Raw genomic sequence first — 19192 nt, 5'->3', positions numbered from 1 at the left:
AGCTGAAGTTACTAAGGTCTGCCCTAAGAACAACTCTACCCATGAAATTATGGTGGAACTCTGTGGCAGTCTGGCTACGCTACTTCAGTTACAAGGGTGATGGCCACAGGCAAGGCAAGTACTCAGGATGGAAATGGCATCAACTACAGGGTTTGTCCCATCCACAGTTTCAGGGATCTACCAGGGTTCTTGGAAGGTATCTCTTGCAGATTAGGACTGTATGTGTAGGGCTGGAGAGATGGCTCAGCGGTTAAGAACACTGACTGCTCTTGCAGATGACCTGGTTCGATTCCCAGCACCCACATGGCAGCCACAAACTGTCCTTAACTCCAGTTCCAGGGGAATCCAAAGCCCTCTTCTGACCTCGGCAGCATTGCACGACACGGGTGCACTCACATACATGCAGGCAATATGCTCACACACATAAATAAAAATAGTAAATAAAATATTTTTTAAAAAAAAAACCATGTAGCACCGCTGACAGTGCTGCCACTAGCCACATCATAAAAAGACACCACAAGCTCTCCTTGCCAGAAGCAGACCAACTAGGCCAGGTTTACGGCTGCTGTGCAAGGATGCCACAACCTGGATGGCTCGTCTTCTCTGCCACTCAACTGGGTTTGGAACCACCTAGGAGACACACTTCTGGGTGTGTGTGTGTGGAGGATTTTCCAGAGAGCTTTAACTCTCTGCAGACCACCATGAATATAGGCACACCATCCCACAGGATGGGGTCCTGGGATGAACAAAAACGACAAGGCAAATGGAGCACCAACATTCATCTCTCTCTGCTTCCTGGCTGCAGGTGTGATGTGAGCAGCCACCCGCTCCTGCTGTGGTCATGCCTTCCCCATCACCATGAGCCCCCAAACTGTGAGCCAAAATAAGCCCTTCATTAAGTTGCTTTTGTCAGGTTTTTGTCGTGGTAATGAGAAGACAGCTACAACAGTACCTGAAGTTGTTCAAGTAATTATTCTCCCCTCCAGCATGAAGATAAGACATACATTTGGTATTCTCTTGAAATCAATGAGAACCCCTTAAAACATGCACTGCCTTGGGCTGGAACAGACTTAAGGGCTAGCTAGTGACATGCCGAGGGCAAAGAAACCAGAGCACTGTGCACACTAGCAAGAAATCTGCATTTGCATTAAGCAGGGGACAGAATTAAAATGCAGCAAGCTATAAAAACAGGATGAATATGACACCGGACAGTAAGACACAACTGCCTTTATGTTCAAATACTGCTCAGCTTTCCCTTATGTGTGTGGTGAAGTCTGCTGGCCTCTGTGAGTTATTTCCCTTTATGACAGCAAGGAATTGTATGCTGAGGCATTTCAGGTCCCTGGTTAAAGAAAGGGAAAAGAGCAGTGGGGCAGGAACCATGGCGAAAACTGGGGCCTTGAGATGCCTCTACTTCAGAATCAGACAACCAACTGCAGCTGTGTCCCTGGGGGGAAATGTTTATCACCCTCATTCACTGTGTCTAGAACAGTGTCCGCACACAGCAGGTGCCTGCACAGTGGGCACTCAATTAACAGGCAGTAAATGGGTTGGAGATGTCCTAGCAAATTATTCCACCCAAAACACAGTTTGGAAATGATTACAACTGAGCACCTTACCACAAGTGCGGACACTTTCTCACAGATGTGCGTGCACAGGCGTACATGGAACACACTCAAGACTGCCATGCCAGCTCTAAGAGAGCCATGGAGGAAAAGTGAGCCCAGAACACTTAGGGAAGTTGGGGTAGCAACCATGACAGGTGACCGATAGAGAAGCCTGCTGGCTGGACACAGCAAACGCTGCCATCTAACTCCACCCTCAACATAGACACGCACACAAAGAAGAGCACTAAGTGCCACTCCTGGTGAAAAGGAAGACAGGTAGGGAGTGCCTCTCTGGCACAGTCCTTCAGCAGGGCCCCTCTCGTGTGGGGGGAGAGCACTCAGAGCTACTGGACAGCCCCATTCTCTTTCTTGAGACACCCACCCCTAGCACAAATGTCAGCTACTTGCTTGCTAAAACCCTACCTATGGTGTTGACTACCTCTCCAGTGCAGAGGGGCCTGTGTCTGCTCTGCTCAGGGAGGTCAGGGCAGGTCTCCTGAGTCATGCCCATGCCTGGGCTGGGCTTGTGTGCTAGCTGTCAGCAGATCACAAGTATCCCTGATAATTCCCTATACTTTGTCATATGGAAGGACCACAGCTCCTGCTAACTAACAGGGGTCACTCTAGGGGAAAGGACCTCAATGGGCCTCAGCAGTGGAAGAAACCTTTGCTCTTCTGGGCATCCGGTGGCATTCCCTTTTAGTCTCACTGTGGGGCAGGCAACATGGCCACCAACAAGTCATTTTCTACAAGATGAGGCACAGTGACCTAGATGACTGCCGAGGTCCCAAGATCTAATGCTTAGCCAAAGAGATACAGCCCCTGAGTTTGCTTGAAAATACAGCAGGTGAGGCTTGGTCACCAAGTGTCTACTAGGTATGCAAAGGTGACCAGCAGTTCTAACCCTGGAGAAAAAGGAGAAGGTGGAGGACATACATGCAAAGCTGCAAGGTATCCTAGGCAGAGGGCTGGTGGGCAGCAGGGTACCATTATGGCTCTGGGTTCCTTAGCAAGGTGGCCACAAAGGAGGCTGGACATTTCAGAAAGCACCCCCAGTTCACAAGGCTGAACCAAGTTTGGCTATACAACCAAGTTGAGAGGGCAGAAGATGACAAGAGAACTTACTGATCTGCCAGAACCTGCCAGACAGCAAACTGTCCCCAGAGCCAAGTTGAGAGTCTCAGGAAGATCCACTCACTTTGTCAAATCAGAAAGGGAAAGCAGAAGCCAAATCCAGGCCCTGGCCAGGAGGGACTGACCCCACTGCCCAAGCCCCACGAACTGCAGAGATGTGTCTCCCAAGCAAGTGACTGCAGCAAGACAACACCCACAAGGGGAAAGGCAGGTACGAGGTCTGGAGCCAAGGAGAGTGCAGCAAGCAGGAGGCAAAAAAGACGCCCAGCTTCGCTTCCTCCACCCAGCAGAATCCTGACCCTAGCCCCAAGAAGCCCTAAAAACAAGGGACAGCCATCAGAGTCAGGAGAAAGACTCTTGGTACCCACACTCATGTCTCCCACCTCGCAGTCCTCCTCACCTAATGAGTACAAGGAAATCTGAAAAAAGTCAAGCCGAATGAGAAGGGACGAGCACACCTAAAAGGGAGAAAGTGGTTGGGGCTTCAGTTTCATTTGGTTCAAATACACAGAGAGACAGCAATGGCAGTAACTACTCCTTACTGAACGGCACTGCGGGTCCTGCCCGGAGCCAGAAACGCCACACACATTTCTCACTGTATGCTGAGAACCTGGTAGACTAGAAAACAGATTAGAGCACTCTGTGAGCTCAGTCTCCTGTCTACTCGAGAGTCCAATGCACTAAGGTCCTAAGGGGTCAGGTAGCTTCCAAAGACCCCATCCTAGCAGAACAGGCTACATCTTATGGAGAAACAGGTGAGTAGGGAGCAGCAGGATAAAAGTGACAAGGGGGGGAGGCACCAGCTGGGAGCTGGGGCACACAGCAGGCTTTCCAGAGGAAGCAGGAACAAAGCTGAGCCCTGAAGGACTGAGAGCTTCCTGGAGAAGGAAACAAGACAAAGAGGGACTAGCCTGTGTACAGAGGCCCCTTGGGGAACCACAATCATTCCCTAGAACAGGCCTAGCCAAGAAGAGCAGGCAGAGTGGGAACCAGAGCTAGACCTGAATGCACACACGAAATAACACTGTGTCTGGGACTTGCTTCAAATACTCCAGGCCTTCAGTGGGTGGTGCACACCTGCAATCCCCACACAGGAGGGAGACGCAGGAAGATTGTGAGATGGAGGTCAGCCTGGACTACACAGTAGGACCCTGCTAACAAACAAGCAAGCAAACTCCAGCCCTTGCCCTCCACCAAAAAAGGAAAGGGAGGGGGTGTGTGAAACTCAACTTCAAAATGTTCTTAATTGTTCAAGCTGTGCATGCAGAATTATGCAACTCTTACTTCTGTGTGTATTTGAAATTTCCCATAATAATACAATGCTTTGTTTTGCCTCCTCAGGAAAGGAAGGAAGAAAGGAAGGGCAGAGTAGGGCACTGGGGAAGCACCTTGGGTCACGTCACACCAACAGGTCCAGCCAGAGTTGCAGGTGGAAACAGATGCACCCTCTGCCACATACTCGTGGATCACTCTATTCCAATGTGCCAGTATTATTTCATAGAAACTGGGGCCAGGTGACAGACCCAGCCTCCTCAGCACTGTTGCTAGAATGAGCTGGAATCATTCCCACAAGAGCTGGGGAAATCACTGGAGGTGAGAGGTAACACACTTCTGAAATCTGGAGACTGCAGTGCACTAAGGGGACTAGTGGCAAGCTGCGCAGGGCCCAAGCAGCAGCAGCCAAAAGTGAAGAGGGTGGAGAGGACGGCAGGAGGGGGCTGACAGAGCTTGTGGGTGGGTGGGTGGGCTTGGGCAATAGCCATAGGTGACCTCAGGGCCTGTGCTGGGTCCCACCGTGAGGAACAGGGCTGGTAGTGGGCAGGATGTTAGTTCTGTGCTACTTGCCTGTGGGGATATGAGTGTCCAAGGGCAGGTGTCTGGGGGGCACCGTGATAGGCAAGAGGGATCCAGGGGAGAGATTAGGTGGAGACAGGTAGGTGTGATAAGCGGCTGCCAAGCTGAGGAGACGCAGAGAGGGCTGAGCACCTGGGGAGACGGGGGGGCACTAATCTCACAGTTCCTTCCCCAGCCCGACCACTGTGAAGAGACAAGATGACAGGAGGCAACAGCAACCCCGGTCCACACAATGACACGCTTCCTTCCCACTGCCACGTGCACCCTCGTTGAAGAGAAATGATGGACAGTTCAGTAGAGAAAGTTCCTTTTAAGACTCTGGTTATACCCACAGAAGGTTCTGGACAAACCACATACACCTTGTGAGTCCAGAAGAGGCCAGCAGAGCTGGGGATACAGCTTAGGACAGAGCACTGGCCTGGCAAGCCTGAGGACCTGGGTTCCATCCTCAGCACTGGGGGCAAAAAAGGCAAATGGAAGAGGGCCAAAGAGAGACAAGAGGAACCCCTGAGGACCAAGAGACTCCCGCAGGGCAGGCTGGCTAAGGCTGCGGCCCAGACAAGCCAGCTCTACCACTGACACAGGAGGGAGTCACAAACCTGATTCCATCAGCAATAAAGTGACCATTTTCTCAAACCACAGCTAGTAAGTAGAACAGCACTGCCGTGAACTGGCCCAAGGCCCAGGGCTAAACCATTGAAGTTATAGGGGCATCACCTGACATTCATCAGCATTTAAATGGCACATTAAGGAGCCAAGGCACTGGGGCAGCTTCGCAAGGTGATTTTCCACTGAGCCCTCAAGGGCTGCTGCCCTGCTGCCCTGCTCTACCATGAGACGGCTGAAACACAGATGGCAGCAAGGATGGCAGCCCCAGGAGCTTCAGGAACATTCCTGGACAAGAGAAAAGAAGGAAAGTCCCCCTGCAGGCCCTGGTAGGCTTTCCCTCTGAACCCAAAGGCATGCGTCAATGATGCCACTAGGCCTTTCCAGGTCAGCCCAGAAAGGGCCTGCAGAGCACACCCCGTCTGAACCTTCAGCCTGCCAGGCATGGCACAGAACCCAGAGGAGCATAGTCACTGGCCTCAAGTCACAGTGCTGGGCAGGGACAGCCGAAACTAAGCATGGCTCACCATAGTGCTTTGTCCCAGTATCCCAGCTGCATACGCCTGACTGTCAGCACTCCCCACATAGGCACGGGAGACAAATTACTTGCTGATCCTGGGGACACCTCCACGCCAGTAGCTGCCTGGGAGGCTAAGGCAGAGGCTAGGCATAAAACTCACTAGGTCATAATGCTGGTGACAGATACCCAGGTTGTCAAACTGGGAAACATCCAAATGTTCCTTTTCAAATCAGCTGTGGTATTCAAATCTGCTCCTGAAGCCATGATGCTAAATGTCCCAGGCCAGCTCCTGGTCTCAACATCCTCAGGGGAGCCTTGGCAGTTGGATGCTACCCTTGCCTGTATGCCCAAGTCCCCTCACCAAATTCCCAACCCCTCACCTCCACCCCAGGGTTTATAAGGAAAGAACTGACACTCATAGTAACTTCCACTAATGTGTGAAGTGTTGTTATCTGTGTTCAGGCTTAGGGAAAGGTACTGACCATCAGAAATCTTTACTTTGAAGAAATTCCAGAGAATAGAAGAAAGTCAATGGAGGAAGGCTTGGTGAAGGAGAAAGTGGAAGTCATGAGAGGGAAGCAGAGCAGGCTGGGAGTCTGTCCTCATCCCTGTTTGCAAAGGTAATCAGTCCTACTTTATTACTTTACTGGGGCCTTATAGTATCTTTCTGAAATATCCCCAATTTAAGGAGTCAAGGGAGAGAGAAAGGTTAGCCTCACGCTATTGGGTACCAGAGCTGAGATGTGAACCAAGGTGCCAACCTTGGAGCTTGAGCACTGAGCTTAAAAGCACTGAGCTTGAGCACTGAGCTTAAAAGCACTGAGTTTGAGCACTGAGCTTAAAAGCACTGAGTTTGAGCACTGAGCTTAAAAGCACTGAGTTTGAGCACTGAGCTTATGCACTGGTTGAACAGCTTTTCAATCTTTCTACCATGGCCCCATGGATGGAGGAGGTGCCAGGGTAGAGGCTGACAGCAACAGTCCATACCATGGTCAGTCCACACTGTCAACAGGTTCACTGTGCAAGAGTGGGTGCTCTGCATATCAGATCTCTAAGATGGTACCGAGCACCCTTCCCAGCACCTTCCTTTGCTGTGTGAGCTGTTTCCCTGAATGTGTGTCAGCTACGCACAGAGAAGGTGGAGGCCAGGCCTGGTGGAAGGACAACACCAGGATATAAGTTATCGATGTCACACGCTGAGAAAAGGGTGCGCACAGACCTGAGCTGGACCCCAGCACCCAGTTAACATTAGCTGTCAGCTTGGCTCAGCTAAGAGTCCTGTCTCAGCTGGGGAATTTTCTAGATCAGACTGGCTGTGGCCACGTCTTTGAGGGACTGTCTTGACTGTTAACGATGTAGGGGGGCCCAGACCATGGTGGGCAGCACCATCCATAGACAAGTTGTCCTAAACTGAATAAGAAAGCTAGCTGAGTGTAAGCAAGCTGAGAACAAGCCAGCCAGCAGCATTTTTCATGGTTCCTGCTGGACTTCTTTGGCTGTGAAGTGAGTTCCCTGATCAGAGGTAATGCTGTGTGGGATAGGAAGGAACCAGGCTCAATGACAGACTGTGACCCAGGAGTGTAAGCCAAATGAACCCTCTTCTACCCTAGGCTGCTTTTGGTCAGAATATTTTGTCACAGAAACAGAAACGAAACTGGAACCCCATCAATCACGTAAAAAGCCAGGCACAGGACCGCATGGCTGTAATTCCAGCACTGGAAAGGTAAAGATAGGCAGACCCTGGAGCTCCCTGCACAGCGCCCCTCATCAAGTCACCAAGTCCAGGGTTAATGGCAGACCCTGACTCAAAAGATAAGGTAGACAGCAACTGAAGAAGACACCTGATGTCAACTCCTGGCCTTCACATGCATGCACACACATGTGCACGGGCGCACACACACACACACACACACAAATCAATTACTGAAAAGTCACAAAGGGAGTGTGCCCAGGAGGCTGGCGGAGTGGACCTGCTCTTCCTAGGCAGCTTTCAAACTGCTGTCAAAGCGACAGCTGCCACAGAACATCAGGTGCAGCAGCTCAAATTAGCCTGACTCAGCCTGCCCAAGGGATTCCCACCAAGCCACAGCCCCTCCTAAGCGCAGGCTGCCAATCTGGCTCACTAAGGGCATCCTGGCTGACAAATGACATGGACAAAACTACTAACCTCAGCCCTCAAAGAGCTTACCATCAGTTTACCAAGTGACCTCGGCCTGACCTCCTGAACACCCTCCTGGGGTCCAACCCCAATGCCATTACCAGCCCACATCTCTTATCCACCAGCAGGGTGACTGGACTTCTCAGCAAAGGGGTTGGAGGGGTGAGGGGATTAGAAATGTCTTGTCACACTTCAGCAAAACACAAGCAAGCAAACCACAAAAGGGGTTATGAATCCAAAACCCAGCACAAAAAGCCTTTGTTTATCCTCTCATTCATTTGGTGACTTTTTTCTTCTGCTACACGCTAGGCAAGCACTCAACCACTAGGCTACAGTCCCAGCCTTCATCAGGTGATTTTAATTATGTGCCTTTACTCTGCTATTCAGGCTCCCCAGTAGGTGCCAGGGACTTGACTCTGGGCAATGAACAAGATGGACATGGTGCCTCCCCCCAGAGTTATGGTTTACCCTTGAAAGAAGACAGGGTTCCTACAGGAAAGGCTTGTGCTGCACCATAAGCAATTCCAGTCCTGCCAGCTCCAGGATGTAACAAGTGGGCTTTCAGAGACGGATGTCAAGCTGGGCATGGTAGCAGCTGCAGGTAATCCTAGCACCTGGGAGGTGGAGCCAGGAGGACCACACATTCAAGGTCATCCTGGGCTACACAGTGAGGTTGAGGATAGCCTAGACTACAAGAAACCCTGTCTCAAATGCACACACAGACACAAGATGGATGTGGCAGATGACCATCACAGTAATTCAAAGTCATGGAGGAATTCAACTCTGAGAAGAACAGCTCCAGGAAAAAAAAATTGCTTTTTAAAAACTTCCTTATAAAGAAGAGGAGGAGGGGGAGGGAGAGGAGCGAAGGAGACAATGCTCCCTCTTCCCTGATGGAGTTCCCCAACTCCAATAGTTGGGGTCTTTGTTGCTTCAGCTACCAACAAGGAAAGGCAAAGGCCAGCAGCCCTCCTCAGCTCCTGTTGGCGTATCTACAGATTCACCGACCGCTGATGAAACACTGCTCTCGTACTGAATATGTACAGATTTTCCTTGTCATTACCCCTTGAGCAGTGCAGCACAGCAGCTACCCACAGAGCAAACGCACTGCATCAGCTATTACGTCACCTAGAGATATGAAATGGTGGGATGTGCCTGCAGTCCCAGCTACTCAGGAGGCTGAAGGAGAAGGCTCACTTCATCTCAGGAGTTTAAGGCCAGCCGAGGCAACATAGCTAGAACCCATCTCAAAAAGGGGAAAAAAGGAGAAGGAAAAGTACACAGCAAGGTAGTAGGCTGTCTGCTAATCTGCACCATTTACAGGGGACTTGAGCCTCATGGAGCTGAGCATCTGCAGACAGAGCTCCTGGAACCAATCCCCGACTGGCACCAGGGGAAGACCGTACACAAAGTTACCTTCTGCCACATGTGAAAACCGACAAAACCTGAAATGAAAGGGACACTGGGAACCTTGGAAAGGGACCTTCGGGAGAAGCACAGCCTCTCCATGAGTCTGAGATAGAGAGCAGGTGACACAAAGTCTGCACTCGCTGTCCTACGGCAGCCCAGCATTGATGCCAATTATTTTCTGCCCTAGTCAAGAGCTTGTCATGCTCCCGCAGAACAATAATGATAGGTGCGTGAGCGCTGAAAGCTCAGTGCTTTCCCCAGATCAGCACGGGAAAAGTGCTGCTCACAGCGATTTGACACCATTTCCTTAAATGAGGTTCATCTTAAAATGTGTTAGTCTAACAATTACGCCAACTGCCATGTAATTAATATTCCAACTGACTTTACAAAAATTATGAAAAATCCCCCAAAGAAAATACTAGTCATTTGGTATGCACAAGGCTCCTCTGTGACCAACAGCACACAAAACAGAAAGTTCACCACATAATGGTGGCATCAGTGTCTTGTGCCCGCACTCCCTTCCATTGTAGCCAACAGCGTGGAAGCTGACACTGGCAGGGTCGCCCCACCTCACGTCACATATTAATGCCTGCACCGCTTTAAGCTCTTTGAATAAAATAATGGTCAATGTTGTAGCAATTAAAAAACTCTTCAGTTATAGACCCAAGACAAACACGTAATTAACTGTTTGCTTCTTGCACACCCCCAGCTGGAAATTAGAATACTGGCTTGTCTCTTGAGGCTACTTCTGAGGTTTATTACAGAAATACGAACAAGGCATCCTTAGTCTAGCTGCCTTCTCTTTTCTAGGTTTATGGATTCTTATACTCTACCTTAGGTCTTTCCCAGAGTAAAGTATGGTAGAAATATGTACTAGCTACATAGAACATCATGTGTACTATAGAAATAAAAAGACTGTCTCACCTGCAACCCTCCTTTGAAGTAACTGATAGTGGCTGCCTAGCCCTAGACCACGTGCATGGCTTCAGGGCCAATATAAACAGAGTCATAGAAAAGAACACAACAGTTGATTAGTGATGCCTGTCCTGGAAAGAGCAATAGTTTGAGGACCCACCTACCATACATTTGTCCTCTCCATCCTTTTTAAAAAATTTTTTCTTTATTTTTATTTTATGTGTATAAGTATTTTGTCTGCAAATATGGAAGCTCACCCATGTTGTGCAAAGTCTGTGGAGGCCAGAAGAGGGTATTGAATCCCCTGGAACTGGAGTTATGGACAGCTGTTAGCTGCCATATGGGTGCTAACCAAACCTGGATCCTCTGCAAGAGTAGCCAGTGCTCTTAACTGCCGAACATCTCTCCAGCCCATCTTCTCCATCCTTTAACAAACCATGAAAACGCATGCAAACCAAATGGGTTTTTAAAAAGATATGGAGCCACATGTGGTAGCACACGCCTTCATGCCCAGCACTCAAGAGACAGAGGCATGCAGATCTCTGTGAGATTGAAGCCTGGTCTACACAGACAGTTCTAGGCTAGCTGGGGTTACAGAGAAACCCTCTCTCAAAAGACCAAAAATAAACCTGAAAAGGTATGAAGAAAATGTCACACAATTTCCTAAGATGTAACCAAAGGGAAGAAAATGTTTTCTACAGTTGAAACACTTTCTTTCCTAAAACAAAGATTTATTTTTATTTTTAACTATATATATATGTGTGTGTCTGTGTATGGGCTGTGCATGTTGAGTGCAGGTACCCACAGAGTCCAGGAGAGGGCATCATATCCTCTGGAGTTCCAGGCAGTTGTGCACCTCCTTAAGTTGGTGATGAGAACCAAGCTCTGATCCTCTGAAAGAACAGTACAACCTCTTAACTGCTGAGCCATCTCTCCAGCCCCTATAGTTGAAAAACTAAACTAGGCATCAAGTTTAAGAGGAAAAAGACTCAAACTGTGGTCCAGCTAGGGAGCTATGACAAGGTCAGTTCACTGGACCTCAGACTGCCCAGCTCTAATACAAGGCTGAGCCTCTTCTGCTGGTGTCATAGGGAGATGGTGAGAGGACACAGGGGTTTTACAGGAGCATCACCACAGCAGGCAGGGCACATCTGAAACCTCCAAAGCTCCTCACTCTGCTTACAGGGTTATACACTGTGTACATTTCCACACATATTCTTAACATATAACACCTCTAAGACAAGAACTGCATATACATAATATTTATTCTCCTTAATGTGACTTCATTCCCACTTTGGGGCAAAGGTAAGGACCTGGACTTCTATTTTAGTAGTTAAACAATCAAATTCTTCTAATAATTAAACTAGCTTTGGTCAAATGTAAGCTGTCAACATTTTGATATACAACTAGTCACATCCCTTAAGAATCTGTCACCCAGGGTTTTCAGAACAGCCTAAATCTTCCCACAACTGAAAAGCCCTTATCACTCTAGTTAATCCACCCATGTGACATGGCAACTTGTCTTCCTCATCCAAACACAAGTATCCAGTCAGGCATAGTGGCACAAGCTTTTTCCCAGCAGAGGCAGGAGGATCTCTGTGAGAGTGAGGCCAGCCTGGTCTACATAGTGAGTTCCAGACTCACTGGTGTGGCTCCAGGAAGATCTGTCTCAAAAACATCAAAAAACCCAAACACAAGAATCCAAGATTTTCTAGGAGTCTAACCAGAGACAGTCTTACCATTCTCCCTGCTGACCAGATTCCACCCACTCTCCAGGTAACATGTTCAGATCTCAGGCATACCCCCAGGAAAACTAGGAAGCTTCTGCAGGTCAGTCTAGCAGGCAGTGGTGTCCAGGCTGGACTGGGCCAGTCCATACCTGGCCTCAGCAACCCCAACAAGCACCTGTCATTTTCTGCCTGCCCTACAGTCTCTGCTCTGGCCTGGGTGTTCAAGTGTCACCCACAAAGCTTCATAGGTTAGAATTTTTGTCCTTGGTGTGGTGATGGCCCTGTGGAACCCTTAAGAGGTGATGACTAATCAGAGGTCCTTAGGTAGACTGGGGGACACTAGCTTGTCTCATCTCCTGTCTGATGATGTGCTCTGTCTCTCTGGCACGCTCTCCCACTGCTGTGATGCCATCTGTCACAAGATCCTCACCAGAATCAAGCCATGTAGCATCTTGCCCTGGCATCTCCAAAACTGAGGTCCAAATAAACCTCTCTTCTTTATAAAGTCACCTCATCTACCTTAGATATTTCATTATAGTAACAAAAACAGACTAATGCACTCTCCCCTGAGGAAATGCCCCTCTCCAATACCAAGGAGAGTCACTTCCAGTGATCCAAGCTGAGATTCCCACCCGTGAAAGCAATGGGAGCTCTCTGAGTATAAAGATGCAAAACCCGACACCATCAGGCCAGCTCTTCTCCCACCCAGAGTATCGGAACAGCAGAGTTGACGCCACACACCCTGATCCTCATGAGTGTGGCTCCATACAGAAACTCCCTTGCTCCAGTGACATTTCCTCCAACTCAAGGCTGCTGGGGAGAGGGGAGCAAAAGGGACAGAAGGGAGGATTGGCTAAATCTAGACCAAACTGGGTTTCTGTAAGAGTTTTGGGGAAAAGGCCTTAAAGACCAAATCAATGTATTCAAAATTCAAGTTCTTCCTTTGGGGCCCAATGACAAGTCATCTCCTTCCTGAATCTCTAACTCTAGCTTCTAGGGCTCCACATCAAACCAGAGAATACTAAAATATGCCCAACAGAGAAAGAAACTTAAGGAAAAACAATCGAGGCTCATCGATCACCAAGACCTAAGGGGGAAAGAACAGAAGACGAGGATGACGGATGGACCTGGAGGAGCACAGCAGTTCACAATCAAGGCCAGAAGGAGCTAGTGAAGTCCTCCCCACAGCAACACACACAACACAGCAGGCAAACGAAGGAACTCATCAGGAAACAAACTGCTTCAAGGCTCCTGAGCCTAATGGTTCCCTATTTTCAGACTATCGCTTAGTTTTCCTTTTCCAACTATCCTAAGGTCTACAGCACGGGTTTGCCTGCTGAAAGACACCACAATCGTCACACTCTGTGGAGCATAAGAGCATCTCAGATATGCTCCAAACAGAGTAGTGAGCGACCTAACCAATAGCACTTTTGAGACATCCTTCCATCAGTGACAGAGATAAAGAACATAAACAAGGTCAATGACTAAAACCTTTATACCAGTTTTAAATTCTAGAAGTTAGCAGCTCCTGAGAAGTGGAAGGAGGCTTGGACTTCCCCCAGACAAAAGGCTAATACCAAAACACACAGCATATAATATACAGGGGCTCCATGAGCTGACTCCCCACACCCAACCTCCAGGTTAGGTAAGCTTGACTTTGACTTCCTTTTCAAATGTAATTACCTGAGCATCATTATTAATCCTCAGACTTCAAAGAGCTACGAAAATCCCTTACAAGAATACTCTAAAACTCCCAACTCTTATCACCGCATGCAGATTGAGAGATAAAAACTTACCCCTACTCTGCATTTAGAGGAGAAAATCTGGGCTTTGCTCTATTAACTCCACGTGCAGCACCTCCCTTACCTTGTTGGACCATTTGTATGCTTGCAGGAGTTGGCTGTAGAGAGGAGTTTTGTCTTGCACAGGATCCAGACTTAACAGCCCACTGTTGTGAAGAGGGTGATTCTCAGATGGCTTGCCTACCAAGTTGCTCAGACGTTCTAACTCGCTGGAAAGAAAAGAGAGAAGCTCAATAAACTGAGTCCACTTCCTGCTATCAATGCCAGCTACACTGGTCAAGGCTGGATGCCATCAGCAGTCTCTTAAGAAAACTTTTTGGCCGGGTATGCTAGTGCATGCCTTTAATCCCAGCACTCAGGAGGTAGAAGAAGATAGATCTCAACAACATGGTCTAATAGTGAGTTCTAGGCCAGGTGGGACTCCAGGGAGACCCAGACTCAAAAACACTGAAAAACTAGGGATAACCAAAAGAATTCCTGAGGCTTTATATTCGTTTCAAATATTCTCCAATGCTGTTCCAGAGGAAACCAATCTAAAGACACAAAGAAGACTGAGAGTTCTAAAACCAGGATTTAACAACTCAGATCCCTCTTGGTGGAGGGGGGGGGCACAGATGGATGGACGGACGGATGGAACACAGGACTTTCTGGGATTTTACAATGTGGTATAACACTGCCTCTCACCAAGGGTTTTCAGACCCACATGCAGATCACTCCATTTGGCAGAACAGCAAGTACCTGAATAAATTGTGATTATTTATCGTTCACCTCAGGATAGATTTGTGCATGATGCTTCACAGATGGCAAAACATAGAAGAGATAAACTAAACAAACGGGAAGACACCATGGAGGGGCCGTGTCAAACAAACACACTTCTGTCTAGCAGGGAACTCTGGAGAAGCTTGGGAATGTGAGCTAACTGCAAAAGCACACTGGCTGGAATCATGTTCTGAGAGGACAGTCCCCAGCTGCCAACCACTCTGTGAACAGCTTCCCATGCATGCTATGTTCAATCTGGAATCTTCCATCACCACCTTCTTGGCACTACTATACGAAGACTTAAGAGGTCAAAGTTACATCAGCAGAGTCAAAGCCTCCAAAGTGATAAAGGACTGTAACATCACAAACAACAGAAAGCTTGAGAGAAATGAAGGAAAAAAATACAAGCACGTCACTCTCAAGCAGGAAAAGTATTCACTGTTGCTGGCACTGCAAAAATCAAGGAGATGTGGAAGTTGAGGGGTGTAGGGTTTGTGGCAGTATGAGGAGTGGGGCAGGTACTCATGATCTCACTACCATCCCCTCCTCTATCCCACCTCTTCTTCCCACCTGGTTACTAAGGAGACCATATGAAGGAGGAAAATTTGGTCTGGAGGGTGAGCTCAGCAGTCTCAGCACTGGCCTGACATGTGCAAGACCCTGGGCTGGATATCAGGCACTGTGGGAGAACAGGCGATGAAGGAAAGGGACACTGGAACCCCACCCTGTCCAAACCCCACCCTATCCCTGTCATGGATAACCCGTTCACCAAATGCTTTCCCTATTAAGGTAAAAAGCAAAACTCTTGGCCGGGCGTGGTAGCCCACGCCTTTAGTCTCAGTACTCAGGAGGCGGAGGCAGATGGATCCCTGTGGGTTCAAGGCCAGCCTGATCTACATAGTGGGTTCCAGGCCAGCTGGGGCTACAGGGAGACCCTGTCTCAGAAAGACCAAAAATAAAGGACATATGTAATCCGGAACCCTGAAGGACACAAATCACGAATGGTTAGGAGCTAAGCTGCTCCCGCGGGCCTTTCCTGAGTGAGTGCTCCGAAACCCTGAGCCCAAATAAATCCTTCCTCTTCTAAAATAAAAAAGAAAAGAAAGAAACTGTTGGAGATAGGCATGAGAGATTAGGTTGGTGAAGTACTGGGCAGGCGGCTGGGGAAGGGAATCAAGAGAGACAAAAGAGTCGAGACCTGTTTGGTTTGGTACTGTTTGGGCGTGGAGCCGCTGAATGCTAGGCTCTAGGAGGGCGGAACTGGCCTTCAAGGGACCCAAGGACGCGCACTTGGGTCTGGGGCGGCCCTAATGGGGGGGCCTGGGAGGGCTTACGGTGGTCTGACCGGAGTGACAGAGCGCAGACCTACAGGTGAGACACCTGCTAAGCGCAACCGTGTGCAAGTTCCTGCGAAGAGCTCGCTTCCCCGTCGGCCCTCGCGGCGGGGCTGGAGGATGGACACTGGATAGCGGGGACGCGGACAAGGTGTCCCTGGGGACGACGGAGAGAAGGTGTTGACGGGGGTGGGGGGTAGGGGAAGGGAGCGAGGCCTTGACTGGGAAGACTGGAGTGGGGTCCCGGCAGCCGGGAGGGTCCTCGACCACGTTCCGGTACCTACTTGAGGTCCCGGTTGACCGAATGCAAGTTGTCCTGGAAGTGCGCGATGAAAGCCTTCTCGCGGCCCTCCAGCGTCTCCTTGTTGCGCATGCCATCCTTCAGGCAGTCGAATACCCTGCTCACGCTGGAGCGCAGCGCCTGGATGGCACTGATAGCCTGCGAAAAGGCCTCCAGGTTCACCCCGACACTCAACACGTCCGCCATGTTGCCGCCGCCACGGCCCGCCTCCAGAACGGGGACGTGCGCGCTTTGATGACGTCAGCCCAAGACGTCTCTGGGAAATGTAGTTCGCGATGCCTTGGGGCTATCCAGAGTCCACCTGGGGAAAACGGAAGTCTGGCTGTATTCGCCTTCTGCTTAATGGTGGGTGACAAAGAAATACAGAAAGTTCCCGCGTGAACAGAAACTTGTACTGTTGATGTCATATAGGAAAGAATTGCTCAAAATAATAGAGTCCCCAGAGTAAATTCACAAAATGAGTTTATATTCATAAATAAAGGTATGGAGGGAAATCTCTTTCCTACAGAAGAATGCCAACAAGTAAATGTAAAAGGAGTGATATTAGGAAACTGCCATTTGGCAGCCATTGGAATCACTGACTCAGGGACGAATCAATGGATGTTAAAACTAATAGTAGCCGGGCGTGGTAGCGCACGCCTTTAATCCCAGCACTCGGGAGGCAGAGGCAGGCGGATCTCTGTGAGTTCAAGGTCAGCCTGGTCTACATAGTGAGTTCCAGGACAGCTGGGGCTTCAGGGAGACCCTGTCTCAAAAAAACCAAAAAAAGAAAGAAAAAAAAAACCCAGAAAATCCAAGGTCCAAGGACCCCATCAATACCGCACAAAGAACACGCCGACAAAGCCAAGTAACTTGGCAAGGCAGAGTTTCCTTTTGCAAAAGGGTGTCTTATGTGGTCTGTCAGATCCAGCAAGTACACACCAGACTGGAAGCTTGGTGGGCTTTATCCTTAATTCAGTACAACGGTGTCTTTTCCCGTTGGCTGGCTTCTGACCTCACAGTCTTTTCTGGTTGGCTAGTTTAATAGAATCAGGAGGACGGGAGAAGAGCCCCACCGCCCCAGGCCGACAGGCTCAGGAACGCATCAGGACCTTGCCTTAAACAAAAGCTTTACAGGGTATGGTTGGATTAAAAGTTAAAAATTCCTTGTCATAAACCAAGTTCCAAGTTATACAGGATTTGAAAGAAAAGAATATTTAATGTTTCTTACGTTCTGAAAGATACTCATTCAGAAAGAAAGACGAGCCATGCTCATGCCTGTAAACCTAGCACTTAGGAGGTGGTGGTCAGAGAATGAGGAGTTCAATCAAGGTCACCCTCAGGTACATGTCAAGTTAGAGGCCACCCTGGGCTACATGGGACCCTGTGTCCAAAAATTAATAATAATAACTAATAATAGCAAAATGGGGAGATAATGGCATATGCCCAAAGGAACTGAAAGCAGAATCTCGATGAGGCGTTTGTACACCCATGTCCGCAGCAGCCTTATTCACAACCAAGTGTGGAAGGAATCCAGATGTCCACCAGCAAAGGAACAAATAAGCAAAATGTAATATATGCAAAAGAAATGCATACAGACCTTCCTTCTGAAGGAAGGGGGGAAATTCTGACACATAACCAGATGATATCTGAATTAGAACTGTAGATTAATTAGTCAGTTTATCATTAAGGCATGGTGGTGCACACCTGCAATCCCAGCATTTGCAAGGTAGAGGCAGGAGAATCAGAAGTTCAAGGCCAGCCTGGGCTACGTGAAACCCTGTCAAAACGCACACACATACACACACACACTTTGTTAATCACATGAATCAAATTTCAGAGCAATATTCTATGTGAAACAAAAGTCACAAAAAGACCAAAACTGTAGGACTGCATTTATATGAAGCACTGAGAGAAGTCAAAAATCACATAGGCTTCTAGGGGCTGGCGTCCAGTGAAGTCCACCCCTCTGAAGAAGCAACGTAAACATGTAGAGGGAAGATAGGTTTGGCATTGTAAGAAAATGGTGGCCAAATCTGGTTTTGTAGAAATTTAAGACATCTCATTTATTTTTCTGTCCTGTCTGCTGTGGGTAGGTTCTTTCCTGAGAGGAATCAAGGATACAGAGTCTGTACAGAAAGGATGAACACAGGGAAGGTCATATGGTAACCTTCATCTTATCTCGGTAATCAGGGAGAGGAGAACTTCTGGGCTTCCTAGGAGTAATAACCAGTTGCGGCTGGGGATGTAGCTCAGTGGTAGAGTGCTTGGTTCAACATACGTGAGGCCCTGGATTCAATCCCCAGTCCCAAGAACAAAATAAAACAGATCCAGGGAAGCTGTAGGGAAGAGTTCAGCCAACTGTTCTAAAGAACTTTAAAGAATACAGACTTGAGCCAAGCATGGCCTTTAATGCCAGCACTCAGGAGGCAGAGGCAGGTGGATCTCTGTGAGATTGAGGCCAGCCTGGTCTATATAACTAGACCCTCTCTCAAAAATAAATAAATAAATAAAATAAATAAATAAAGATTACAGACTTGGAAAAGTCTGTGCACAGATGGTGGGGTGGTTGCATGGCCACAGAACCAAACATGTAAGATAAGGAAACATCTCAGTACTGTTAGAAAATGTTAGATGGGGATTGACCAGGGCAATGTGAAAATGAAAGATGAATGAGATGGACCTCAACAGGAGGAGATTACTCTCCATTAGAACCATGACAGGCAACAGTTTCTCTGCGGGATGGAAACTGGGCACTGAGGCACGGTTAGTCTGAGTTTTTAAGGAGCTTGAAGGAGGAAAGACAGGTTTTTTTTTCTGTAGTTGTTATTTTACAGTTGGAGGGTTTGTGTGAACATAAAATGTTGGCATACATTTACCTCAGGTATTACAGTTTCCAGGTTGGGGCTTTCTCAACCTGGTTTGGGGCTTTCTAAGTTGAAACATTTATCCTTCAAGAACTTTTTTTTTTTGGTCTTTTTTGAGACAGGGTCTCCCTGTAGCCCTGGCTGGCCTGGAACCCACTATGTAGACCAGGCTGGCCTTGAACTCACAGAGATCCACCTGCCTCTGCCTCCCAAGTG

General features: G+C 48.5%; 1 protein-coding gene across 4 annotated transcripts in view; it reads right to left on the bottom strand.

Moving 5' to 3' along the window:
• The window catches only part of Med27 (mediator complex subunit 27), a 201915-nt gene extending 185569 nt beyond the window's left edge, over nt 1–16346 (bottom strand). For all 4 annotated transcript variants that reach the window (XM_008843973.3, XM_008843974.3, XM_008843975.3 and 1 more), the window contains exons 1-2: nt 16114–16346; nt 13801–13945 (exon numbers count right to left, since the gene is read on the bottom strand). In XM_008843973.3, coding sequence (XP_008842195.1) covers nt 13801–13945; nt 16114–16316 — 348 coding nt within the window. In that variant the 5' untranslated portion in view covers nt 16317–16346. The remainder of the gene's footprint in view (nt 1–13800; nt 13946–16113) is intronic.
• Nucleotides 16347–19192: the final 2846 nt, after the last annotated feature.

Source organism: Nannospalax galili, unplaced genomic scaffold, assembly GCF_000622305.1.
Source record: "Nannospalax galili isolate Female #2095 unplaced genomic scaffold, S.galili_v1.0 scaffold300, whole genome shotgun sequence".
NCBI lineage: Eukaryota > Metazoa > Chordata > Mammalia > Rodentia > Spalacidae > Nannospalax > Nannospalax galili.
The sequence above is the reverse complement of the archived record's forward strand: the minus strand, read 5'-3'. Positions and strand labels throughout refer to the sequence as shown.